Genomic DNA, 24,274 nt, shown 5'->3' with positions numbered 1-24,274 from the left:
GGCCAGCACAAGTCTTAGAAATAAAGGCCTTAAGAGAATTAGATTTCAAATGTGTTACTGCAGCAAACTTCCTATAGTATCTCAAGTTGTTTTGAAGATGTAGTTTTCAGATCGGACTGTTGTTTCTTTACAAGCTAGTGATACAAATCAAGTAGAGATCACACCTGGAATACTGTGTATAGCTTTGGTCTCCTTACCTAAGGAAGGCTATACTTGCCTTAGTGGGAGTGCAACAAAGGTTCACTGGACTGATTCCGGGGATGAGGGGTGACTGTTCTGAGGTGAGACTGAGTAGAGTAGGTTCATATTCTCTAGAGCTTAGAAGAATGAGAGATGACCTTTCATAAACTTGAGGTCAGCCAAAACTCTGCTGCCTGTGTCTTAAACATAGCAAGTTCTGTTCCCTTATCACTCCTGTGCTCGCTGACCTACATTGTCTCTGGACAAACATCTTGATTTTAAAATTCTCATCCTTGATTTCAACTCCCTCCATGGCCTTGCCTCTCCCTATCTTTGTTATCACCTTCAACACTACAACTGCCTTGCGTTATCTGTGCTCCTCTGATTCTGACTTTCGTGCATTCCCAATTATAACTGTTCCACTATTGGTGGCCGTGCCTCAAGTTGCCTAGGTCCCAAGCTCTGGAATTCCCTCCCTACATCTCTCCACCTCTCTACTTTGCTTTCCTGGCTCATCCGCCTATCCTCTCTTCCAAAAAAGTTTACTGTCTTTCCTAAAGATTCCCTTTAATAACCTGAAATAACTCTCCACAACGCCTCACACCCATAAAAATAAATAATTCTCTCTGTATCATAAATTTAAATTTAAGCGTATTAATCATTCATGACAGAAGAAAGATATTTAACATAACATGAATAAAAGCTTTGTTGACTCACTTTTAACTGACTGAAATTTGAATACTGAGAGTAGGGATAAATGGCTCATTTTCAGGTTGGCAAATGGTAACTAGTGCCGGGGCCTCAACTCTTTACAATCTATATCAATGACTCGGATGAAGGGACCAAATGTATGGTGGCTAAATTTGCTGATGTCACAGATAGTTGTCTAGAGGACATAAAGAGTCTACGAAGGGATTTAGATAGGTTAAATAAGTGGGCAAAAATTTGGCAGAATGTAGGGAAATGTGAACTTGTTCAGTTTGGCAGGTAGAAAAGCAGTATACTATTTAAATGGAGAGAGACTGCAGAACTCGACGGTAGAGAGAGAAGTATTGCTGCAGCTGGTACAGAGTCTTTGTTAGACTGCATCTATAATAACGTGTAGAGTTCGGTCTCCTTACTTAAGAAAGGATATAATTGCATTAGACACAGTTCAGAGAAGGTTCACTTGGCTGATTCCTGGGATGAAGGGACTATTTTAGGAGGAAAGCTTGAGCAGCATGGGCCTATACCCATTGGAGCTGAGAAGAATGAGAGGTGATCTTATTGAAACATATAAGATCCTGAGGGAATTTGACACGCTGGATGCTGAGAGGATGTTTCCCCTTGTAGGGGAGTCTAGAACTAGAGGACACAGTTTAAAAATTAGGGGTCTCTCATTTAAGACAGAAATTAGGAGAATTTTTTTCTCTAGGGGGTAGGTAGTCTGTGGAATTCTCCTCCCCAGAGAGCAGTAGAGGATGGGTCATTGAATATATTCAAGGCTGAGTTAGATAGATTTTTGATTAACAAGTGAATCAAGGGTTATTATGGGGGATGAACAGGAAAGTGGAGTTGAGGTCACAATCAGATCAGCCATGATCTTACTGAATGACGGAGCAGGTTTGGGGATCCGAATGGCTGACTCCTGCTCCTAATTCTTGTGTCTGAAGTTCTCAAACACACCCATCTGGGTATACTGATAAAATAACTGGAGAAGTTAATCTAGCTACATGTTAAATAATACATTGTGCTCAATAGTGGCAGTAGCACAGCTTCTCCAGTGAGTGGTACCAGATCACAACTAAATAAGATATATTTTTGCACTCCAGTGGCAGGGAATCAGTACTGCAGGTGCTTGGCCACTTGCTGACTTTGCATTCCTGAGATTTTAAAAAAAAGCACTTTTATTTTCTGTTTTATCAGTAGAATAGTGTTTTCACGATGCTACCAGAAGCTGCAATGTGTTGGCCCAGCAGTCAGCATACTTAGTATGTGTAGAATTGATCTCCTCTGCAGAATAGCTACAGGAAGACTTCAGCAGGCACCTTTGGGACTGACCCTCTAGAATAGTTCAAACTGTTTTTAGGGATGGAGGAAGATGCTGAATTTTACAAGCATGGGTCTATTTCCCACTTGTTGCATCAAATCCAGCATGAAACACATGTGGGATGCTGGAAAAGATCCGTCTGCTCTGCTCCTACAACCTTTAGGAAGAAAAGAAAGAATAAGAATGATTATAGAATCATAGAATGGTTGCAGCACAAAGAGGTCACTCAGCCCAATGTGTACATGCTGGTTCTGAAACAAGTGAGGCACTATTTGTAGAGTAAAGGGTTAACATCAGAAGCATACATGATACTGATGTAATAATAATGTCTGAGACATGTCACATGACTGAGAGGTGAAAGAGATCTGGAAGGAGGAGAAGCTCCAACCTCGTGTAGCAGTCCAAATGTGTAAATACTTGCAGTAAATAGAGATTTGAGAAAATGCAGACTCGAGCAGCATATTTTGGGAGAACACACAATCCCCAAAACCCCTGTATAGACCCCGACCACACAACAAAATATTATTAAAGTCAAAAGAGTCAAACAGAGGAAATGAGAACATTTAGAATAGATCAAACTGTCATCAAATTTAAACTTTCCCCCAAATTTCTTGTGTTATGGATTACCCAAGGACCTCATTTGTGCATCTAACAACAATGCTATTGTATTCGGGATTAGGAAGGGCCCTGCAAATTATGCGTGAACATCAGCGATAACAATGTTGCTATTGCCCGTTTTTTAATTCTTTCTTGCGATGTGGGTGTCATTGGTAAGGTCAGTATTTGTTGCCATCTCTTAATTGCCCTTGAACTGAGTGGCTATTAGGCCATTTCAGAGGGCAGTTAAGAGTCAACCAATTGCTGTGGGTCTAAGTAAGGATGTCAGATTTCTTTCCCTAAAAGAAGGAATGTCCACTCAAGTGGATTAGTGAACCGGATGGGTTCTTACAACAATCAATGATAGCTGATGTATTAATTGAATTCAAATTCCACCAGCTGCAGTGGTGGGATTTGAACTTGTGTCCCCAAGGCTATTGGATTACTAGTCTAGTGACATTACCACTACACCCCTGCATATATTACCATTGTTCTTACTACAGTCTGTAACTCTCTGCACTGCTCCAGATTAAGATTGCCTCCTATCTGACATGCCATTGATTTTAAATGCCACTATGAAACCCTCACTGCGTTATTCAGGTGTAGATCAGTCCCCTGGTCATTAACTACCCACCAGGCTAACCTCTCACAAAACTTCAGAAACAATCTCGCTGAGTCTACAGTTATGAGAAAACCTGCAGAAGAAAATTCTTAAAATAATCATTTGGAAAGGTTGTGCAGAAGATTGACATCTGCCCTTAAGCTTTCTGAAGAATTCCTAAACTACCCTATTCTCAATCTGACATTTGTATAAGGGTTCGTTGCAGTATGACAGAAATCTTAATAGGGCCTGCCACCTTGAAATACTACTTCTACAAGCTCCTGTGCTGTGTCAGCTCAATGCACTGTAGCTTCAAGCTATGATATTAGTCATTGATCAAATGATAGATTCTTCCCTTTCTGCAGATGAAGATCAGCCCATGCAAAAGCCTCTCCAAAATAGCTTCTATGAATTGACCTATTAGAAACTTTCTTCCACATTAGAATTCTGTAACAATAGCCCAAAAAGGAAATAAATGGCAAAATGACACTGAAAGAAGTACAATGAAAATCAGTGCAGCCTGAAGGACAAGGCACTCAAAGTACCCTGGCCTGGGGTTTCCTGCATACTGGCAGCCACATACATGCTTAATGGGATGTAAAGCAAATACACGGCCTATAAGATTATGGACAAATGGGTAAGTAATTTACCTGCATAATTATAATACACTGCCATTTCCTCAATCTGTTATGATCATTTATCAACCCCTCTGCCCAAACAGTCCTCCACTTATAATAGCCCCATCTCCAAGATACATTATGTGCAAATGTCCAATTGCACTTGTTCGGGGAGTACCTTCATATTGTGACCAGATTTTCTGGCACACAGAAACCTGCAATCTCCTAAAGCAGGTGCAGATTCAGTTGCTCCACCAAGCACTGAAGGTATTCTCATCCCATTAGTGCACACCCCCATTTTCCAGTCCTTTATGAGAAATAATAAATGGTTCTTTATCTGGTTGTAACCTGCTTACTGCTGTAATGGAAGAGGGGGAAGAGAAGCAGAGGCAGGAGGCCCAGAGATTGAAGCATCAACAGCATGGACAGCATTCCATACACAAGGCTCATGAATAGGAAATGAGTGGAAGGATGGATTCTTGGTGGTGAGGCTTACCTCTTGCTGCTGTGACTGATGTTGACTTTTAGCGCCCCACAGACCAAAGCAGAGCAACGATACAACCAAATATATGCATCCACCAAGCACTATCAGGCTGATGAACTGCTGCTTCAGGTGCTTAGATAGGTCTGGGGTTGTCCTGCAATGGCTCACCAGAGAAGGTAGCGAAGATAGTCTTGACAGCTTGTCTGGATCTTGACGTACTGGGGGTGAGGTGGGGAAGGGGTCGAGGGTGGGAAGCCAATTAAAGCAGACGATCCTGGACTGTGGGAGCCAGTGCCAAGGAATGTCAAGTGTTCACAGGAGGCATCTCCTCAAGAGCACGGGCTGTCAGAAGCATCTGAGGCACTGGCTTTTATGCAATGAGTACTGCCCACAGAGGTCACAACCAGGAGAGTCAGACACAGCTCTCTTAGATCCAAAATTGACTTATTATAAAAGATGTTACATATGATTAGTGAACTTGAAGTGCAATTTTTTTCCAAATAATTACAAATGTTTGATAAATAAGGTAAATGCTAATAATTTCAATTATCCCTTATAGGAACTCCAAAAACTAGACTCTAAGAAACATATTTCAATTACAAAGTGTTTTGTGGCAATGCTAAACACCTTTTAGAAAGTCGAACAATTATGCATAACATAAAAGAAAACTTTAAAATGAACATTAATCAATGTTAGAAACTGTTGGAAACCCGAGATAAACTAATGAAAACTTCAGCGAATGTTACAGCTTTGGCAAATTTAGACAAATATCTAGCCTCTTTGAGTCATTTTTTTTTACTTAGCAGCTGTAACAATTCAAAAACAAGGCAGTCATCAATAAAGCAGGATGTGACAGTGATGGTCACAATTTTCCAATCAGGCAGCCTTCCCAATAAAAGAGAAAGAGAAGTTCTCCTACTTTCTTTCAAGGCTTGCTTTGAATCCTCTAGCTTCACTCCAGAGGAAAGACAACCCCCCCCATTTTTATAATCTGCCACCCAAACATCTTAAAATCCCATTGGTTATGTTCCAACTATGTTCAAACCACAGTGGTCACTTGTCCTGATTTACACCCATTTTATGTTTGGCAGGTTAACATTGGCAGAATGGGCATAGTTTTGGGTGGAACTTCTGGGTTGTGGCTCTGTAGAATACCTCAAGCCCCTGGAGGGTAATATTATTTATTATAGGACAGAAAATTGGAGAGACATAAATAAAAGGATAAAACAAAACAAAAAGAATACAGGACAAACAGAAAGAGGCAGAAAAGGAACGGCAAAAACTGAAGAGTGGGAAATAAACAGCGATTCAATTAGTGGAAGAAAGAGAGAGACATTGTTTAATTTTGAATGTGAGCATTAGATAACTTAATTAGATATATTAATTAAGTGAATTCCTTTTCAGTCAATCTGATTGATATTCTGAATAAATATCGCATCCGATTGCTGAGTAAGAATCATGCAGTCCACCCATTGAATAAAATGTCTACTCTTCCATTAATGTGATTTGTCCATGGGAACAATGTTTCCGGTTAGGTAGCATTTTTGCAATAATTTGTTTTTTACTCTTCCAGCAATGTCAACTTAACCATATCACATACACAGGAGATTACTAAGGCTGGACTCAGTTGGCAGCACTCTTGTCTCAGGTCAGAAAGCTGTAATTTTGTTACGATCTCTGTAGAGGCTGATAACCTTTAAAGAGAAATTTGTCTTCCAGTTAACAGCTGAAAAAAATAACACATTAAGGTTTCATGTTTTAAAACTTTTACTGTATCAAATGACTAAGACACTATTGACTAAACACTATTTTCTTTTATTGGAAACTTATTCATTAATCATAAATCGTTCCTTTTTACTCATCACACACACACACTCCAAGGAATTAACGTTCTTATCTCAAACATTTCACAGGTGCTCCCAGCTTCCAATGGGTTGGTTCTTTTTCACTTTCCCAGCTGGGTAACTTCAAATTCCAGAATTATCTCTCACTGTAGACTTCTTCCTCTAGCTTTATGCTAGGCAAATCTTCCAGCCTCCTTTAACTCCTCAAGAACTCAGTTTTCAATCTGACCGTAAGCTCCCACCTGCGTTCTGCATGATGAACGATAGAGTCAGCATTTCTCCGCATTTGGTGCAGGCCTAGGTGATCCTATCTATTGCTCTTTACTTCTTAGTTGGCTACAGACCACGCAAGGTAAATCTGCAACTATACCCCCTGACCTTCCCCTCTCCGATGCTGAACGTTCAGTGCTCAGCAAAGGACTTAGTTTCATACCCTTACGCCCTCATCTCAATTAATTTCGGGCTCGGCACGATGCTGAACTCTTCTTCCGCCGTCTTCGTCTCCGTGCTCACGTCTTTGGGCAGGAGTCCTCTCCCCGTTCAACGGATCCTTTTACCCACCTCCAATATTCTCCCTCCATCTGGACCCCTCCCTCTGGTTTCTTACCTTCTCTTGATCTTTTCATTGAGAACTGTCGGCGTGACATTAGCCATCTCAATTTCTCTGCTCCTCTCACCCATTCTAATCTGTCTCTCTCTGAACTCACTGCACTCCGTTCTCTCAGGTCCAACCCCAACATTGTCATCAAACCCACTGACAAGGGTGGTGCTGTTGTTGTCTGGCGCACTAACCTCTACCTCGCGGAGGCTGAGCGTCAACTCGCAGAGACTTCCTCCTACCTCTCCCTGGACCATGACCCCACCACGGAACATCAAGCCATTGTTTCCAGGACTGTCACTGACCTCATCTCCTCTGGAGATCTTCCTCCCACAGCTTCCAACCTGATAGTCGCCCAACCTCGGACGGCCCGCTTCTACCTCCTACCCAAAATCCACAAACAGAACTGTCCTGGCAGAACGATCGTGTCAGCCTGTTCCTGCCCCACGGAACTCATTTCTCGTTATCTTGACTCCCTTCTCTCTCCCCTTGTCCAGTCCCTTCCCACCTACATCCATGATTCCTTTGACACCTTACATCACATCAACAATTTCCAGTTCCCTGGCCCCAACTGCTTCCTCTTCACCATGGATGTCCAATCCCTCTACACCTCCATCCCCCACCAGGATGGTCTGAGGGCCCTTAGCTTCTTCCTTGAACAGAGGCTCGAACAATCCCCATCCACCACTACTCTCCTCCGTCTGGCTGAACTTGTTCTCACACTGAACAATTTCTCCTTTAACTCCTCTCACTTCCTCCAAATAAAAGGTGTGGCTATGGGTACCCGCATGGGCCCTAGCTATGCCTGTCTCTTTATGGGGTATGTGGAACATTCCTTGTTCCAGTCCTACTCCGGCCCCCTCCCACAACTCTTTCTCTGGTACATCGATGATTACTTCGGTGCTGCTTCATGCTCTCGTCGGGACCTGGAAAAATTTATTAATTTTGCTTCCAATCTCCACCCCTCCATCATTTTCACATGGTCCATCTCTGACACTTCTCTTCCCTTCCTTGACCTCTCTGTCTCAATTTCTGATGATAGACTGTCCACCAATATCCATTACAAGCCTACCGACTCTCACAGCTACCTCGACTACAGCTCCTCACACCCCGCTTCCTGTAAGGGCTCCATCCCATTCTCTCAGTTCCTTCGCCTCCGTCGCATCTGTTCTGATGACGCTACCTTCAAAAACAGTTCCTCTGACATGTCCTCCTTCTTCTTTGACCGAGGTTTTCCACCCACGGTCGTTGACAGGGCCCTCAACCGTGTCCGGCCCATCTCCAGCGCATCCGCCCTCACGCCTTCTCCTCCCTCCCAGAAACATGATAGGGTCCCCCTTGTCCTCACTTATCACCCCACCAACCTCCGCATTCAAAGGATCATCCTCCGCCATTTCTGCCAACTCCAGCATGATGCCACCACCAAACACATCTTCCCTTCACCCCCCTGGCGGCATTCCGTAGGGATCGTTCCCTCCAGGACACCCTGGTCCACTCCTCCATCACCCCCTACTCCTCAACCCCCATCTATGGCACCTCCCCATGCCCACGCAGAAGATGCAACACCTGCCCCTTCACTTCCTCTCTCCTCACCGTCCAAGGGCCCAAACACTCCTTTCAAGTGAAGCAGCATTTCACTTGCAGTTCCCCTAACTTAGTCTACTGCATTCGTTGCTCCCAATGCGGTCTCCTCTACATTGGAGAGACCAAACGCAAACTGGGCGACCGCTTTGCAGAACACCTGCGGTCTGTCCGCAAGAAAGACCCAAACCTCCCTGTCGCTTGCCATTTTAACACTCCACCCTGTTCTCTTGCCCACATGTCTGTCCTTGGCTTGCTGCATTGTTCCAGTGAAGCCCAACGCAAACTGGAGGAACAGCACCTCATCTTCCGACTAGGCACTTTACAGCCTTCCGGGCTGAATATTGAATTCAACAACTTTAGATCTTAAACTCCCTCCCTCCATCCCCACCGCGTTTCTTCCCCCTCCCTTTTGTTTTTTTCAATAATTTATATAGATTTTTCTTGTCCCACCTATTTTCATTATTTTTAAATCTACAACTAATACCTTGTCAATCTTTCCACCCCACCCCCACTAGAGCTGTACCTTGAGTGTCCTGCCATCCATTCTTAATTAGCACATTCTCTTAGATAATATCACCACCTTCAACACTTCTTTGATCCTTTTGTCTGTGACATCTTTTGATTCTCTGCTCCTATCACTGCTTGCTTGTCCCTACAACCACCCCACCCTCAACTTCTCTCCCCCTGCCCCCCCACCTTAAACCAGCTTATATTTCACCCCTCTCCTAACCACACTCAGTTCTGTTGAAGGGTCATTGGACTCGAAACGTCAACTCTTTTCTTCTCCACCGATGCTGCCAGACCTGCTGAGTTTTTCCAGGTAATTCTGTTTTTGTTTTGGATTTCCAGCATCCGCAGTAGTTTTTTGTTTTTAGATCTGCAACTGCTGTCTGACTGTGATATCCCTGGGAACAAAGGGAAGCCTGTAACTTAACACCTTTCCAGGTCTTTGGAAGATTCTGGGTCTACTCATTGTGGATTTAGAAACTGCTATTTGTGGCCCCAAGAGTAAATACCTTACACCTACCTAGTAATAAAACAATCTGGGTCTTCCTCAGATCTCCAACAATTAAAGCACTCAGGCTTACTGTCAGGCAAACTGCAACACTGGTCACACAACCCCCATTGTCTACCCTATATTTAAAGCTACAATTCCAAAATACAATAATTTTAGAAATCAAAAGGTACAATCCTAAAACATAATAATCTTGTAAACCTCTCACAAGTGTAAAAGGTTCAAGTCCCACTCCAGACACTTGAGCACAAAATCTAGGCTGACCCTACAGTGCAGTTCTGAAGGGTTGCTGCGCTGTCGGAGATATCATCTTTTGGATGAGATATTAAACTGAGGCTCCATCTGCTGTCCCAGGTGGATGTAAAAAATCTCACAGCACCCTTCAAAGAGTATGGGTGTGCTCCCTCAACCAACATTACTACAACAGATTATATAGCCATTATCTCATTGCTATTTGTGGGACCTTGCACTTGTGTGCAAATTGGCTGCTGTGTTTCGTTGCATTAATTCAAAGTGTAAAACACTTTGGGAAGTCCTAAGGTTGTGAAAGGTATTCCATAAATGCAAATCATTCATTCTCCTTCTCCATCAGGAGCCATGCCGAGAGGGCGTTGGTGACCATGGACTTCCATTACATTGGTCCATGGTTATGCTTGGCAAAGCACTGCAATTGCCTTCTGCAGTGTAGCTGACCAGGAAAGTCTCCTACTCTTTACTACCTGCCATCAGGCGTATTGGAAGGATTTACAGGCTGATACTCAACCTGTTTGGCTACGTTATTAATGTAACTTCCATGGCCATCAAGTCCGGAAGTGGAATTTGAAAACGGAGCTTCTGGCCCAAAGGTAGGGGCACTATTACTGCACCATAAAACCCCCTCATGCATATCAGAAAAGCTAATTATTTATTCATAATTCTGTGTAGAAGCAGTTGGGGATTATTATAAAGACAGTCATGATTCAACTTCCTGCAACAATATAAGCATTTTGGTGAAAAATAATCTTATATTGATGAATGGTGTACAAAGTTATTTTTGTATTATGAAAATATGCACATCAAATTTTTTTTAACAACTCTCCTGTGAAGCGCCTTGGAACGTTTGACTATATTAAAGCCTATATAAATATAAACCTGCGTGTTAAGTGACTATATAAATTGTTTGTTCATGTGAAGATTTTCTGATTTCTAGGAGCACTAATAAGAAAAAACATTAGAAATTCAGCCTATTGGCCCCATTCTACAACATGAAAATAAATGTAGTATTATAGCAGTGTAATCAAAAAGTAAATCCTTAAACTTCATAACTAACAAAATAAATTGTTATTAAAGATATTCCTTTTGCAGCATTACACTGAAATCCTATAAAGCAAAATATTACACACGTTATAGGTTTACACTAATACACTCTAACTTGATACTGATTTTTTTATGGTCAATATAAACACATAGTTATTGCAATTTGCGAAAACTACATTACCTCAGGCGATTTTCCTCATTTATGTTTAATGGGCTATCATTTTCCAAATGGATTTGCATTAAAAATATTAAGGTACTACACTAATTAATATTTTAAATGGTACTTAAGTTGTATGGTCATTTTTGGAATAATTTCAGTTCTGTATTTACTCCCTAATGACATATGCAGAATTGAGCAGAACCCATTGTTTGAGCTTTATGCTCTTAATTTTTCTTTTAGCATTACACTAATTTGTGGATAAATCACGGCCTTTGCCAGTTTTATGCTTGATGGGTGTATGTGTGATACACCACAGGGGCTCCTTAATAACTCAAGTGTTTTTGCTTGAGTGAAGTCCTGAAGAAATTATTATATTACAAGCAAATTATCCAGTGCTACTGATCCCTGGTTATCCTCGTCACCAGTTACAAATTGCCAGCTGTTGGCAGTTTTGAGTCTGACTGTATATATACACTTTGTGCTTCAGTCTTGCTTTGTCAACGTTGAATATCAGTCGGCCCCCTTTACATTCTCTTAGGGTCAGCATCAGCTTTGTCTTCCACAAGCAGATTCCACATCTCTAACAAAAACCCAGCTCTTTGGCTATGGATTTTAAATGAATGCTGCCTTGTCCTACCCTTCCTATCCATCTCAAATAACTATTCAATGGAACTGAATCCAACTCCTCCATCAATTTAAACACCTCAGTTATATATCACGTAAACTTTTCTTAAACAGTCCTAACCTTGGAGCTTTTCCTGATAACTAAGAGCCCCAAGAACTAAGTATTATCCTGGTCAATAATAATATATAAAATAAAAACAGAAAATGCTGGAAAAACTCAGCAGGTCTGGCAGCATCTGTTGAGAGAGAAACATAGTTAATGTTTCAAGTCTGTATGACTCTTCTTCAGAGCTAAGGAGAAGTAGAAATGTGAAGGAATTTATACTGTTTAAGGTGGGGTGGAGCAGGTGAAGCAAGATAAAGGGGCTAAAGAGAGATTGACCAAGATGTTGTGGGCACAAGACAAAGGGGGTGTTAATAATAGTGGTGAAGACTAAAGAAGGTGCTGATAGTGGCATAAAGGTAAGAAAGCAGAATGTGTTAATGGCAGAACAAGGGTCAGCACTCTGTGAAAGAACAACATAGAAACAAGTGACTGATGGCCCTGGCTGTTGGGGGCGGTGGGGCAGGTGGTTGGGGAAAAATTATCCTGGCCATCCTATAATGCAACTTCTACAACATTTTCACATCTTTTGCCATGTGTCAGGGTTAAAACTAGATACAATACACCAACTGTGGATATACCAAAGCCTTATATTATACGTATAATGCTTTTTGTTTTATACTTGATAGTTCCAGCCATACAACCTAACACCCTATTTGCTTTATACGCCTCACACAGCTTGTGCACATTTAATGAGTCAACAGCTATTCTCCCAGACTCTTTCTTGTTTTGCTACCTTTAACAGGTAACCCTGCTTGATATGTATATGCCAATGTTGAGATTCAGTTTGGGGACAAAGTGGCAGTTTAAGATATAAACTGTCAGATTCAACTTCAGAATTTAGCATTGGATTAGGGTCAGGTTTAAAGTTGGACTAGGAGTTTAGGATTGAACTAAATTAGGTTTAAAGTAACTTTAATTGAAGGAGGGCTAGGTTTGATGTGGATTGGATTTAGCATGGCTTTATTTGGAAGAGGATTATGTTTGGGTTTTGGGTGGAGAAGGGAGGCTTTGCTTGGATTCATACAAGAGAGATTTAGAGCCAGTTTGGAATGAGTTTATTTGCAGGAGAGTTGGGATTGGGTTTAGTTAAGGAGTTGGAGGTTTAGAGCTAGGTTTGGGCAGGGATTAGGTTTTGAGTGGCGGATAGAGGCTGGTTTCTCAGGCTGAGGTTAGCATAGGGTAATGTTGGGGTTGGGTTTAGGGTGACTTTATTTGGAGCAGGCTTAGCGTTAGAGTAGGTGACTTTATTTTGGAGGAGGGTGATTAAAGTTTGGGTTTCTTGGAGGATGAAAGTTCTCTGCCTTTTGGATATGAGGGTAGTTTTGGAATTAGTGGTCAAAGTTAGGCAAGGGGGAAATCATTTGCAAGAGGAGGGGTGGTTGTGGGTTGGGGTGGAATTGGGTTTTAGAGGGAGGCTCTGTGCTTGGACTGATGTTCAGAGAGTGTTGAATTTAGGGCTTTAAATTAGATTAGGGTGACTTAATTTGGATTGGAGTTGGGTTCGGGGGGTGGAGGAGGAAGGTTCTGTGGCAAAGCCACTTTTAGAGTTGGGGAGATGAGAGGTAGTTAGAGTCAGATTTAACAGTTAAAGAGTTGGCATAGGTGACTTTATCTGTAGAAACGGGGTGGGTGGTGGAAGGAGGTTTAAGGTTAGATTTTGGGTGGGGTTCAGGTGGAGGAGGGAGACTCTGTGCCAGCCCAATGTTATTATAGGGTGGGAGTTATGGATTATAGTTTAGGGTGACTTTATTTGTAGGAGGAGATTTAATGTTAGGCTGAGTTTGGGTTGCAAATCATTGGGGTTGGAGTTAGGTTTCGGATTGGGTTATGGAAGAAAGATTTGTGGCTAAATGATGCATTTTACAATCTCTGGATGTCCCAAAGTGCAGTCACCATTGTAATGTACGAAGCACAGCAACTGATTTATCCACAGCAAGATCCCTTATACAACAATGGGCTAGATTAGATAATCATTTTTGTGTTGTTGGTTAAGGAATACATTTTGACCAGACACCAGGAGAGAACTCCCCCACTCATCAAAATAATGCTAAGCGATCTTTTACATCCACCTGAGCGCGGATGTGGCCTCAGTTTGATTTTCATTCAAAAAATACTTCCAATACTGCTGCACTCCCTCAGTATTACACTGAGAGGGTTAGCCTAGATTTTGTGCTCAACTCTGGAGAGGGGTGTGAACATTTCTCACTCAGAGGCAAGACCTTAGCTAAGGCAACCTAGTAATCTTGGATGTGCATGATATGGTTAAATTGACATTGCCAACAGAGGAAGAACCAAATCATTGTAAAATGCTACTCAATTCGACACATGGGACACATTGTTTCCATGGACAAATCACATTTGTGGAAGAGTAGACACTTCATTCAACTGATGAGTCACATTTGACGTCAGCCGAGATTTGTGCTCAAGTCTCTGGAGTGGACTTGAACCTATGACTCGTGATTTCAAGGTAAAAGTGCTACCAATTGACCCAAATACTGGGTTTGGGTGAAATTGAGGCTAGGTTTTTGGTAACCCCCCCAACACTTAGAAATTCATCCTCCTGAGAACTGACAGCCGAAGAAAAGTCAAGATCCTTGTTTATAACTGACTTGCATGTAATTGTGCAGATAAAATTTAAGCACATTGGCATTAAATAGGGATGAATTTCTAGTGTTGATGAGTTTCTAAATAACTTTGTTGCATAGACAAAGTTTGGTTATATAAAAGCAAAATACTGCGGATGTTGGAAATCTGAAACAAAAAGAGAAAATGCTAGGAAAATTCAGCAGGTCTAACAGCATCTGTGGAGAGAAAAAAAAGTTAACGTTTCGAGTCCATATAGCTCTTCTTCAGAAAAGTCATACGGACTCAAAACGTTAACAAAGCTTGGTTATATCTTGAGTTGGGTTTGCAGTCTGAGTTGAGGTTTGGATTACGATTGAGTTTGCAGGTTGGGTCCAGTTTGTGGTTGGAGTTGGGTTTAAGGTTAGGGTTGAGTTTTAAGGTTGAAGTTGGATTTCAGCTTTGGGTTAAGGTTGAGTTTGAGGTTAGAGTTGGATTTCAGTTTTGGATTAGGGTTGAATTTGAGTTTAGAGTTGGATTTCAATTTTGGATTAGGGTTGAGTTTGAGGTTAGAGTTGGATTTCAGTTTTGGATTAGGGTTGAGTTTGAGGTTAGAGTTGGATTTCAGTTTTGGATTAGGGTTGAGTTTGAGGTTAGAGTTGGATTTCAGTTTTGGATTAGGGTTGAGTTTGAGGTTAGAGTTGGATTTCAGTTTTGGATTAGGGTTGAGTTTGAGGTCAGAGTTGGATTTCAGTTTTGGATTAGGGTTGAGTTTGAGGTTAGAGTTGGATTTCAGTTTTGGATTAGGGTTGAGTTTGAGGTTAGAGTTGGATTTCAGTTTTGGATTAGGGTTGAGTTTGAGGTTAGAGTTGGATTTCAGTTTTGGATAAGGGTTGAGTTTGAGGTTAGAGTTGGATTTCAGTTTTGGATTAGGGTTGAGTTTGAGGTTAGAGTTGGATTTCAGTTTTGGATTAGGGTTGAGTTTCAGGTTAGAGTTGGATTTCAGTTTTGGATTAGGGTTGAGTTTGAGGTTAGAGTTGGATTTCAGCTTTGGATTAGGGTTGAGTTTGTTTGAGGTTAGAGTTGGATTTCAGTTTTGGATTAGGGTTGAGTTTGTTTGAGGTTAGAGTTGGATTTCAGCTTTGGGTTGAGTTTGAGGATTGGAACTGGATTTGGGTTGAGTTCAGTTTGAGGTTTGGTTTAGGATTCAGATGTGTGTGCGTGGGGTCGCAGTTACCATGCGCTCCCACAGGGGGCGCCACATTCGGACCCGTTGCTCCTCGCGCGGTGGAAAGTTCCAGGCGGCCATGTCTCGGAAGGTTGTTGCTAACCTGTTGAGGGTGATGTTACCCAGAAAGAGTACCGCCCGCCCGGGGACCAGCTCCGCTCACCCAGCCGTCAAACACGACCGAGAAAAGTACCAGTTCTCAATTAAGCTGGGCGGTAAGTAGCCTGGGCTGGGGCAGCCTCCGATCCGAGGTCAAGCAAGAAGCCGGCGACTAGGCCGAGCTCCTCAGCGAATGTTTCCATCCTTCCCCAGGGCCGCTGGACTGGACCCGGGCCACTGAATGAATCACAAAGCGTCCACTGCGCAAACTCAGAGCCGGCCTCCTCTCCGGGAGCTGACGGTACTGCGCAAGCGCATATTCTCACTCTTTCAGACCTCCCACTTAACAAGTCTTGACCTTTTTCTCGGCTGCCATTCAGCCATTCGTTGGGATGAATTTCGAGATATCGGTGGGTTTCTAAATAACGTATTTTTGTTGTGCAAACACTTTCCTCTCGCTGCAGGCCATTGCAACCCAATTTGGGCATGGAACCAATCCCAGCAGTCCAGTGACTTATCACACCTTCATCACTTGACCATCGTTAATGAGGACTGAAATGTTTGTGGATTCATCATATACTTCAGAAGCCATGGTTGAAAAGCATTAAGGGTTTCATGGACATTGATTCTGGAAGAATTACCTCCTGGTAATTCCTTCAACTTCAAGTCTTAAGTGCACGACAGCAAATCTGGAGAGGGGTGCCCCCTGAAAGATGTGATGGGAGCTCAGGACAAGGTTCCATATCAAGAGGTGCTGCCAGGTGTACAAGACTGCAGGTTGTAAACCACAGCCATCAAAGTACCTGCATAAAAGAAGGTATTGGGGAGTGCCAGATGATTTGGGTTGTCTACCAGTGAGTGCAGTAAGTATCTTCCCTCCTACATTATGCTTTCCCATGCACTTTGAGGGTCAAATTGTGAGGATAGGTTGCAGAAGCTTGGCTTGCATTCCTTTGAACACAAGATTGAGAGACGATCTGATCGAGGTATTTAAAATGTTAAAAGGAATCAATAGGATAAATACAGAGTAAATATTTCTGCTGATGGTGGAAGGGGAAACCAAGTTTGTTTCATGATCTTAAAATTAGACCTAGGTTATTTAGGAATTAAATCAGGAAACACTTTTCTCATAAAAGGATGTGAAAGGGAGGCAGATGCATGATTCTGACTGCAGTGGAACCTGACTGAAAGGAATGAGAAACATGGACAGTTTGTTAATTATGTTACTCCCTTCCAGTACAGAACAGTGCTTCAATAAAATGGGGAGAGCACCTTGAGTTTCCTTTTGAGGGCCTTTGTGGACCCAAGCCACGAGCTGTGGACCATAGGAGTACACAATGAAAGATCCCACAGCACTTTTTAAAGAGTACCCTCCCCTGGTAAATATTAACCCTCAACCAACACCTAGAACACACAGTACCTATGACATTACCTGGATGAGTGCAGTTCCAACAACACTCAGGAAGCTCGACACCATCCAGGGCCTGCTTGATTGGCACCCCATCCACCACTGTCAACATTCACTCCCTCCACCACTGATGCACAATAGCAGCAATGTGTACCAACTACAAGATGCACTGCAGCAGCTCACCAAGGCACCTTCGACAGCACCTTCCAAACCCACGCCCACTACCACCTAGATAGAAAAGGGCAGCAGATGCATAGGAACACTACCACCTGCAAGTTCCCCTCCAAGCCACTTGCCACCCTGACTTAGAAATATATTGCTGTTCCTTCACTGTCACTGGGTCAAAATCCTGGAACTCCCTTCCTAACAGCACAGTGGGTGAACCTCACCACATGGATTACAGCAGTTTAGCAAAAGGCAATTCTTGAGGGCAATTAGGGATGGGCAACAAATGCTGCACTTGCCAGCAATGTCCACATCCCAAGAATGGATTAAACAAAGATTAACACTCAGCAACAGCAATGTTTCCTGTATTACATTTTAAAGGGCTACAGGAATAGAGATTCCTGGAGGTTCACATACACAAAAGCTTTGAAGGACAAGTTGGGAAGTAGTTTTTAAAAAAAAGCATTTGGGATCTTTGACTTTATTAATAGATGCTTAGAGTAGAAAAGTAAGAAAGTTATACTAACCCTTTATAATTCACTGTTTTGGCCTTAGCCTGGGATGTTGTGTTTAATTCTGAATGCTACACTTTAGAAAGAATGTCAAGGCCTTTGAGAGAGTATCAAGGAGATTGACAGGGATGATATCATGGAAATGCTGGAAAGTGGGATTAGGCTGGGTGGTTTGTTTTTAGCTGGCGCAGACACGATGGCCTCTATCTGTGTTGTAAACTTTCAATGATTCCATGATAGTGGAAATATGGAATTCTTTCTTCAACACCCCCCACCCACCCGGTCACCCCACCACCACCTACCAAAAGGCTGTAGAAGTGGGGTCATCTATTTTTGTTATTTAAGGAATATGGATGGGGTTGATGTACATGCCAGCCATGCTCTAATTGAATGGCAGAACAGCCACGAGAGGCTGAACAACCTATTTGTGCTTAAGTATAGTCACGCAAGAGTGGAGTCCTGACTCTCTACAGAAATTACCAATCTTACGGTGCTTATCTATAAATGATACTGTGGACTCTAACATAACTGCCTCTCCAGCAACTCAGTGTTTGTTCTTGTGTTCTCTCCACAGAAGATTCTGAACTGTCCATGCTACAGAACACCACTGCACCAGAAGTTGCTCAAAAGCTACCTCCAGTATACTATTCCAGACCAAGACACCTGCAAAAGGAATGTTTCCAGTGTATTGCAATTATCAGTGCACACAGAGTTTCAGCACAGCGGGCTCCAGACTAATACTTCACTCTTTTGCCAATATAATTTTGCCAATATAATGTGCTACTCAAGCTCTTGACGTGGTACAGAACAATGTCACAAGGCTGATCCAGGGGAAAGAGATATAATGAAGGGAAATACTCAAATAAAAACTAAGTGCTGTAAAAACTCAGCAGGACTGGCAACAGATGTGGAAAGAGAAACAGAGTTTATGTTTCAGGTTGGATGACCTTTCCTCAGAATGGGTTTGACCTGAAGGAACTGAGTGCAGCCAGTTCAGAGGGAAACAGCTTAGAGTGCATGAAGGGAGCAGAGAAATTGAGATAGTTGATGAGACCTGTCCATGCCATCAGTTCTCAATGAAATGATTGAGGGGATAAGAGGCCAGAGGGAGGGGTCCACATGGAGTGAGAATACTGAAAATGGGTAACAGTGTCCACTGTGTGGCAGGAGAAGACTCCTGACCAAAACAGTGGGCATGGAGGCAAAGGTGACTGAAGAAGAACTCAACTTCACAGTGAGCTCTATTCATTGCCGTGGGGGAGTAAAGCAATAGAGCTGACTTCTTTGCTAAGGATAGGTAGTTCAAGTTCAGAAAGGAGAAGTTGGAATCAATACCTGGCAAGAGATGAGATTAGAAGAAGGGTGCGGATCAGTGGCAAGTGAGAGGGAAGAAAGATCTGGATGGGCGGTAGTAACCTTAAGTTGTGCGAGCTTGTGATCCTTAACATCTGAAAGGCAGAACAAATGTTTTTTAAGGTGTCTGTGTTATGATCTCATTGAGACTAGTAACATATTTTAAAAAGAAGAAATCTGAAATTCTAGCTATTTACTGAAAGAATTAAGCCACAAGATTCCACAGTTTGAAACAAAATAATTTTTACTATACAAGAGTCAAACAAAGCAAACACCAATTACTAATTGGGTAACTACATATACTCTAAATGACTGAACATAAATATGAATTGACAGGAAAATTGTGGTTGATTGTAAACTATAAATTACACAGTAATTGGCAGATACAGCTAAGACAGATCTTTCAAATTGGTTCGGCAGTCCACTCAGCATAAATGCCATGAATTTCAGTCACAAGGCCATTCCAAACCCTGTCTTCCTCACAAAGGATTTCAGCTTCTCCTTTTCTAGGATTTAGCCTGAACCTCAGCCAACAGCAGCGCACAACCAACCCAAGTTCCATGGGCATGGTCTCTGCTAAAAATGGCACATGCCTGCAGAACCTTGTCAACTCTGCTTACAACGTCCTGGATGGTGTAGATCCGCTAATGTTATCTTCAAGTAACAGAAGCAGCTGCAGCAACTGTATATTTGTCTATTCTTGGCTTCTGGATAGAGCTCCAACTTCTTCAGCTTGTCTGTACTGCACCATTGGAATCGTCGTCTGAGCTCTGATGGGTCTTGTCCTTTTATATGGTTTCAACCAGTTTCAGTCTCCCCAGAAGTTTTGGTTTCCAATTTCAGTTTCAGTCTTAATGTTCTTAAACTGAAAGGGTCAATTTCCTTTATCAGTTTACTTTTTTTGATTGGGGTCTGTCTCAGAAAATACAACCTTTGAAGCCATGGATTCCATCACAGTTCCAAACCACTTTTTGGGAAAAAGAGAGCTTTACTGTAGTAAAGTTTTCTTTACAACAGTTCTGAAATGTAGCAAGTTCTTTTCATCCTAAATATTTTAACAAATAGCTTATTACATACTGTACAAATAACCTTTTCATATTTTGCAATTACACATATATTTCCAAAACTATAAAGGCTTAACCAAAGCAAAAGTTAGTAAATGTAACTTTTAGGATTAGCAGGATTCAAACATCATAGAATTATCATAACTCAAAGCCTGCTGTCACGACCGTGTAAAAGGCATTTCCTCAGAGTGGTTCATGAGCTAAGAATTAGTGTGTGTATGTAGCCCCCTTTTAATTTGTGAGTGATTCAATTTAAAAAATAGCCAGCAATAAAGCTTTAGGGCAGGATTTTCCGCACCTGCCTGCTGCCGGGATCTTTTGGTCCTGCCGTAAGTCAATGGTCTTCTGGCTGGGGTGCCGCCTTGCCTGTGGCGGGACCGATCTGCGACGGGGCTGGACAATCCCGGCCTTAGTCTTAAACAAGACAAAGGTTCGTTTAATACAAAACACTGCCTTAAGTTACTTAAGTAAAAGTAATAAAATTACCAACTAAATATGTACAAAGAGCAAATGCAAATAAGGATAAAGGCTATTTATAAAGATGAAATTCATTTCAGTTCTTTAAGATATAGTTGCAGGCGGTAGCTTGCAATTGAAGTGTTGGTTGTTTGGAGTGAAGGGGTGAAGTTGAAGAGTTGTGTTTAGTAGCTATGATGGCATCTGTAGTCGACTAGTCACAGGTTGCCTTTGTTGGTGGACTCAGCAAGTTTTTGGGGAAGAGAGAAGGCTTCTTGTTCTTCACTAGTTCTGTGGCTATGACACCTGCAGATTGCCTGGACTCTTCCAATAGAGCTGCAGTTGGTTTCTGAATACCATCCTTTTTGCCCTCTATCATTCCTCGAGGATGATGTTTCTTTCATTTCTTCCTGGGATTTTGCACAAAATGGCTGTTCTGAGCCAGACTTTACAATTCAAAATGGCTGCTATCCCAAACTGTCAGATCATGCTTCTGTGTTAGGTATTGGGTGTATGTAATATTCTATCCAAATTCCATTAGCACCTCCGGGATTGACTAATTTCATTACTGGGGGTTCAGAAGAAGAATCAGAAAGGGTCCCTGAATGTTATTAGCTATAATATGGCATATTGATGAGGAAATTGAAACCTCCTCAGAGACTAATGGATGACAAGTGGACAGGAGTCAGTCAAATTATTCTGATGGCATGTCATGTAGGAATAAGAAAGACTCAGGCTAAATTAATTAAGCACTTTTATTGGCCAGGAATGCATGGACGTGTGGTTGAATTCTGCAAGACGTCATATGTCAACTATTTGGGAAGCCCCGGCCTTCAATTAAACCAGCTCCAATGACGCCAATACTTGCTTTTGATGAATCATTTAGTAGGGTTCTAGTGGCTTGTATGAAACCCCGACCCAAAACCTAGTAGCAATATCTTTTAACCATCATGGATTTGTCTACCTGATTTCCAGAGTTAATCCCATAAGAAAAACTACTGCAAAGGTGATAATCAATGGGTTAATTCAGTTTTTTTACACAGGTATGGATTACTCCGTGAGGTCCAGTCTGATCAGGAATAAAATTTCACATCATGAGTACTCTTAAGAGGTAAACTATGTAATTAGTAATCCTCCTGGACAGGAGGAAACATAAACAAGTTTGTTATTTAAATATGTTGAAAGGGTATTATAACAGGGAGGGGAGTCAACAAGTGAGTGTACTCCAGGTTTTAAAGAAGAAAAATGGTGATATGAATACACTTGAGGATTCAAACGATGAGTCAGAGGTTTAAAGTTGTCAAAATACACTGAGACCATCCCTGCAAATGACGCTCTGCCTCCTAGGCTTCAGTCAAGAAAATTTGGCTAAATAATTGCCTTGCAATTCTTCAGGGTCTTTAAACTCATTGAAATTTCTGGAAAAAATGTCACATCTAACCAAACACCTGAGGGAAGAATCTCCTTGACTGTCCTGAGCTACATATGCCACTTTAGTAGGTTTTGAGGGAACACTTTGCAAGTGTATAATTACGACTGTTTTATAATCTGTTTACTGGTGCAGTTTTTTTCCAAAGACTCCTTAGGCATTCCTATTACTGCCACTGATTTAATTTTCAGCTTTCAACAATTCACTTTTAAATGCCCAGCCTTACGGCAATGAAAGCATACTGCTTTCTTTATATCACTTTAATTCTCCATACTAGCATTCTTATTGACTAAAGCCAGAATATTTTCTATTCTGGAACGTTCAATTCCTTTGGTTTTTCCTGTGAGTTTACAAATAGAGATCTGTCCCCTAGCTGCTTATGTGATATATCACGCCCATCTGCCTGACCCGCAGTTTCCTTTGTTTTAGAAATCTTATGGTCTTCCAGGTGTGACTTAATAGTTATTGGGGTGCTGGTTCTACATTCTTCCATTATTATTACTCCTTCCAGATTCTCAAAAATTCCCTCTTATTTCCTTGACTGAAATCACTGGTCAAACAACATTCCTTCCTCCCTAGCGAAGTCTGCAAATGTTTGGTTCTGTATTTTCTTTAAAGCCTGAAGTTTTTAACTGAATCACTTGGGGCACAAACTTTAGCAAAACCCTGTACCTGTATCCATGTGTGGATTTGAAATCCTGCAAAGAGCCTTCCATTTTGTTATGATCTAAGTGGAGACAATGAGCGGAATCATCCCAGCATTGCACTAAGTGCGGTAGCAGGCGTGATAAACAACATTTTACCTGGCGGGTTTTCACGCTGTATCGTCCCCTTCCTGCCTCATAAATGATGCAGTCATGGAGGACACACCGTCTCCTTACTACCTGACATTACTGCTCCTTCCTATCCTCCCTACAATAGTATGGTTTTAACATGTTGATGTGACATAGCCAATTCTTTTTCCTGCGATCTTGGGTGTCTATCAAATAATTTACTGACCCTCTTAACTACCCTGTATGGACCACTGAACCGTGCTTTCCTGTAAAGGTAATAACGCTAACGCTTCATCCTTGGTTGAAATGTTTGGGTCTCAGTTTTTTTATCTGCCCGTTCCCTCACCTTTGTTCGAGAAACTTTATAAGATGTTTTTGAGCCACTTCACAGGCTCCTGTGAGCTGTTCCCGGAACATGGACGCATAGGGCAGAATTTTTCTGTCGGCGATTTGGGGGCGGGGCCTGCTCGCCGACGGGAAAATGACACGGGATGACGTCGGGAGAAACCCCCGACGTCATCCTGGTCCATTTAAATATTGAGGAAGGTGGGCGGACAGCGAAATTAGCTGTCTGCCCGCTGACCTGTCAATGGCCAATTAAGGCCATCGACAGGATAATTAAGATAATTAAAGACCCTGTCCGTCCAACCTTAAGGCTGGCGGGCAGGCCAGGAGCCCCAGCGGGCTTCTGATAATACATGAAACTTCATCCACTGGTGGGATGAGGTTTCATGTCAGTTTTTAAAAACTTTAATAAAGTTTATGTGCTTCTTATTAACATGTCCCATCTCGTGTGACATTGTCACATGAGGGGGACATGTTAATAATTTTTATATTTTTCAAGTTTTTTACACTGTCAGTAATCTCCCTGAGACAGCACTTAGTCTGAGGGAGATGTGTGCTCTTTCGTGTGCATGCGCGAAAGAGCGCACTTTGACAGATGGGGAATCCCAATTCCTCCCCCGCACAGGAAGTGCATAGCGCTCCCTGTCGGGCATGCCGTTGGGCGGGCCTTAATTGGCCTGCTCAATCAAAATGGCGACGGGCCCAGTTTTGGCTGTCCGCCCGCCGCCGAGCCGGTGGGGCCTGCCCGCCCATCAAGGGAAAAATTTTGGGCATAATCTATTATACATGTTTTTACCCTCTGTCCTAAAAATATTTCTTTGATTAATTTCAGAGGACCTCTTATCTCATGTCCATAGATTAAGTCAAAAGGGCTAAAACCGGTAGATTCATACATCATGAATCTTGGGTGGCAAATAAAAGAAAGTCCAATCCATTGTCCCACTCTTGGGGATATTCATGACAATATGCTTTAATCATTGTATCTGTGGATGGTATGCCTTGGACTTTAACTGTTTTATATCCAAACTACTCATTATGTTTTGAAAATTTTTAGACATAAAATTGGAATCTTGATCTGACTGGACCTCCATCGGTAATCCACGTCTCGTAAAAAATTGGGTTAACTCCTCTACCACGGCCTTAGT

General features: G+C 42.1%; 1 protein-coding gene and 1 long non-coding RNA gene across 2 annotated transcripts in view; one reads left to right on the top strand and one right to left on the bottom strand.

The window, feature by feature from the left end:
* The window catches only part of LOC144699651 (uncharacterized), a 29,977-nt gene extending 14,282 nt beyond the window's left edge, over positions 1–15,695 (bottom strand). Inside the window, exon 1 of the long non-coding RNA XR_013580580.1 lies at positions 15,629–15,695. This is a non-coding gene — a long non-coding RNA (uncharacterized LOC144699651). The remainder of the gene's footprint in view (positions 1–15,628) is intronic.
* LOC144699650 (protein NATD1-like) overlaps positions 15,579–24,274 on the top strand; it is a 32,440-nt gene continuing 23,744 nt past the window's right edge. The window contains exon 1 of the mRNA XM_078570757.1: positions 15,579–15,740. Coding sequence (XP_078426883.1) covers positions 15,605–15,740 — 136 coding nt within the window. The 5' untranslated portion in view covers positions 15,579–15,604. The remainder of the gene's footprint in view (positions 15,741–24,274) is intronic.

Source organism: Cetorhinus maximus, chromosome 24 (genome assembly GCF_964194155.1).
Source record: "Cetorhinus maximus chromosome 24, sCetMax3.hap1.1, whole genome shotgun sequence".
Classification (NCBI taxonomy): domain Eukaryota; kingdom Metazoa; phylum Chordata; class Chondrichthyes; order Lamniformes; family Cetorhinidae; genus Cetorhinus; species Cetorhinus maximus.
Note: the sequence above shows the minus strand (reverse complement) of the source record. Positions and strands in the feature narration are given on the sequence as shown.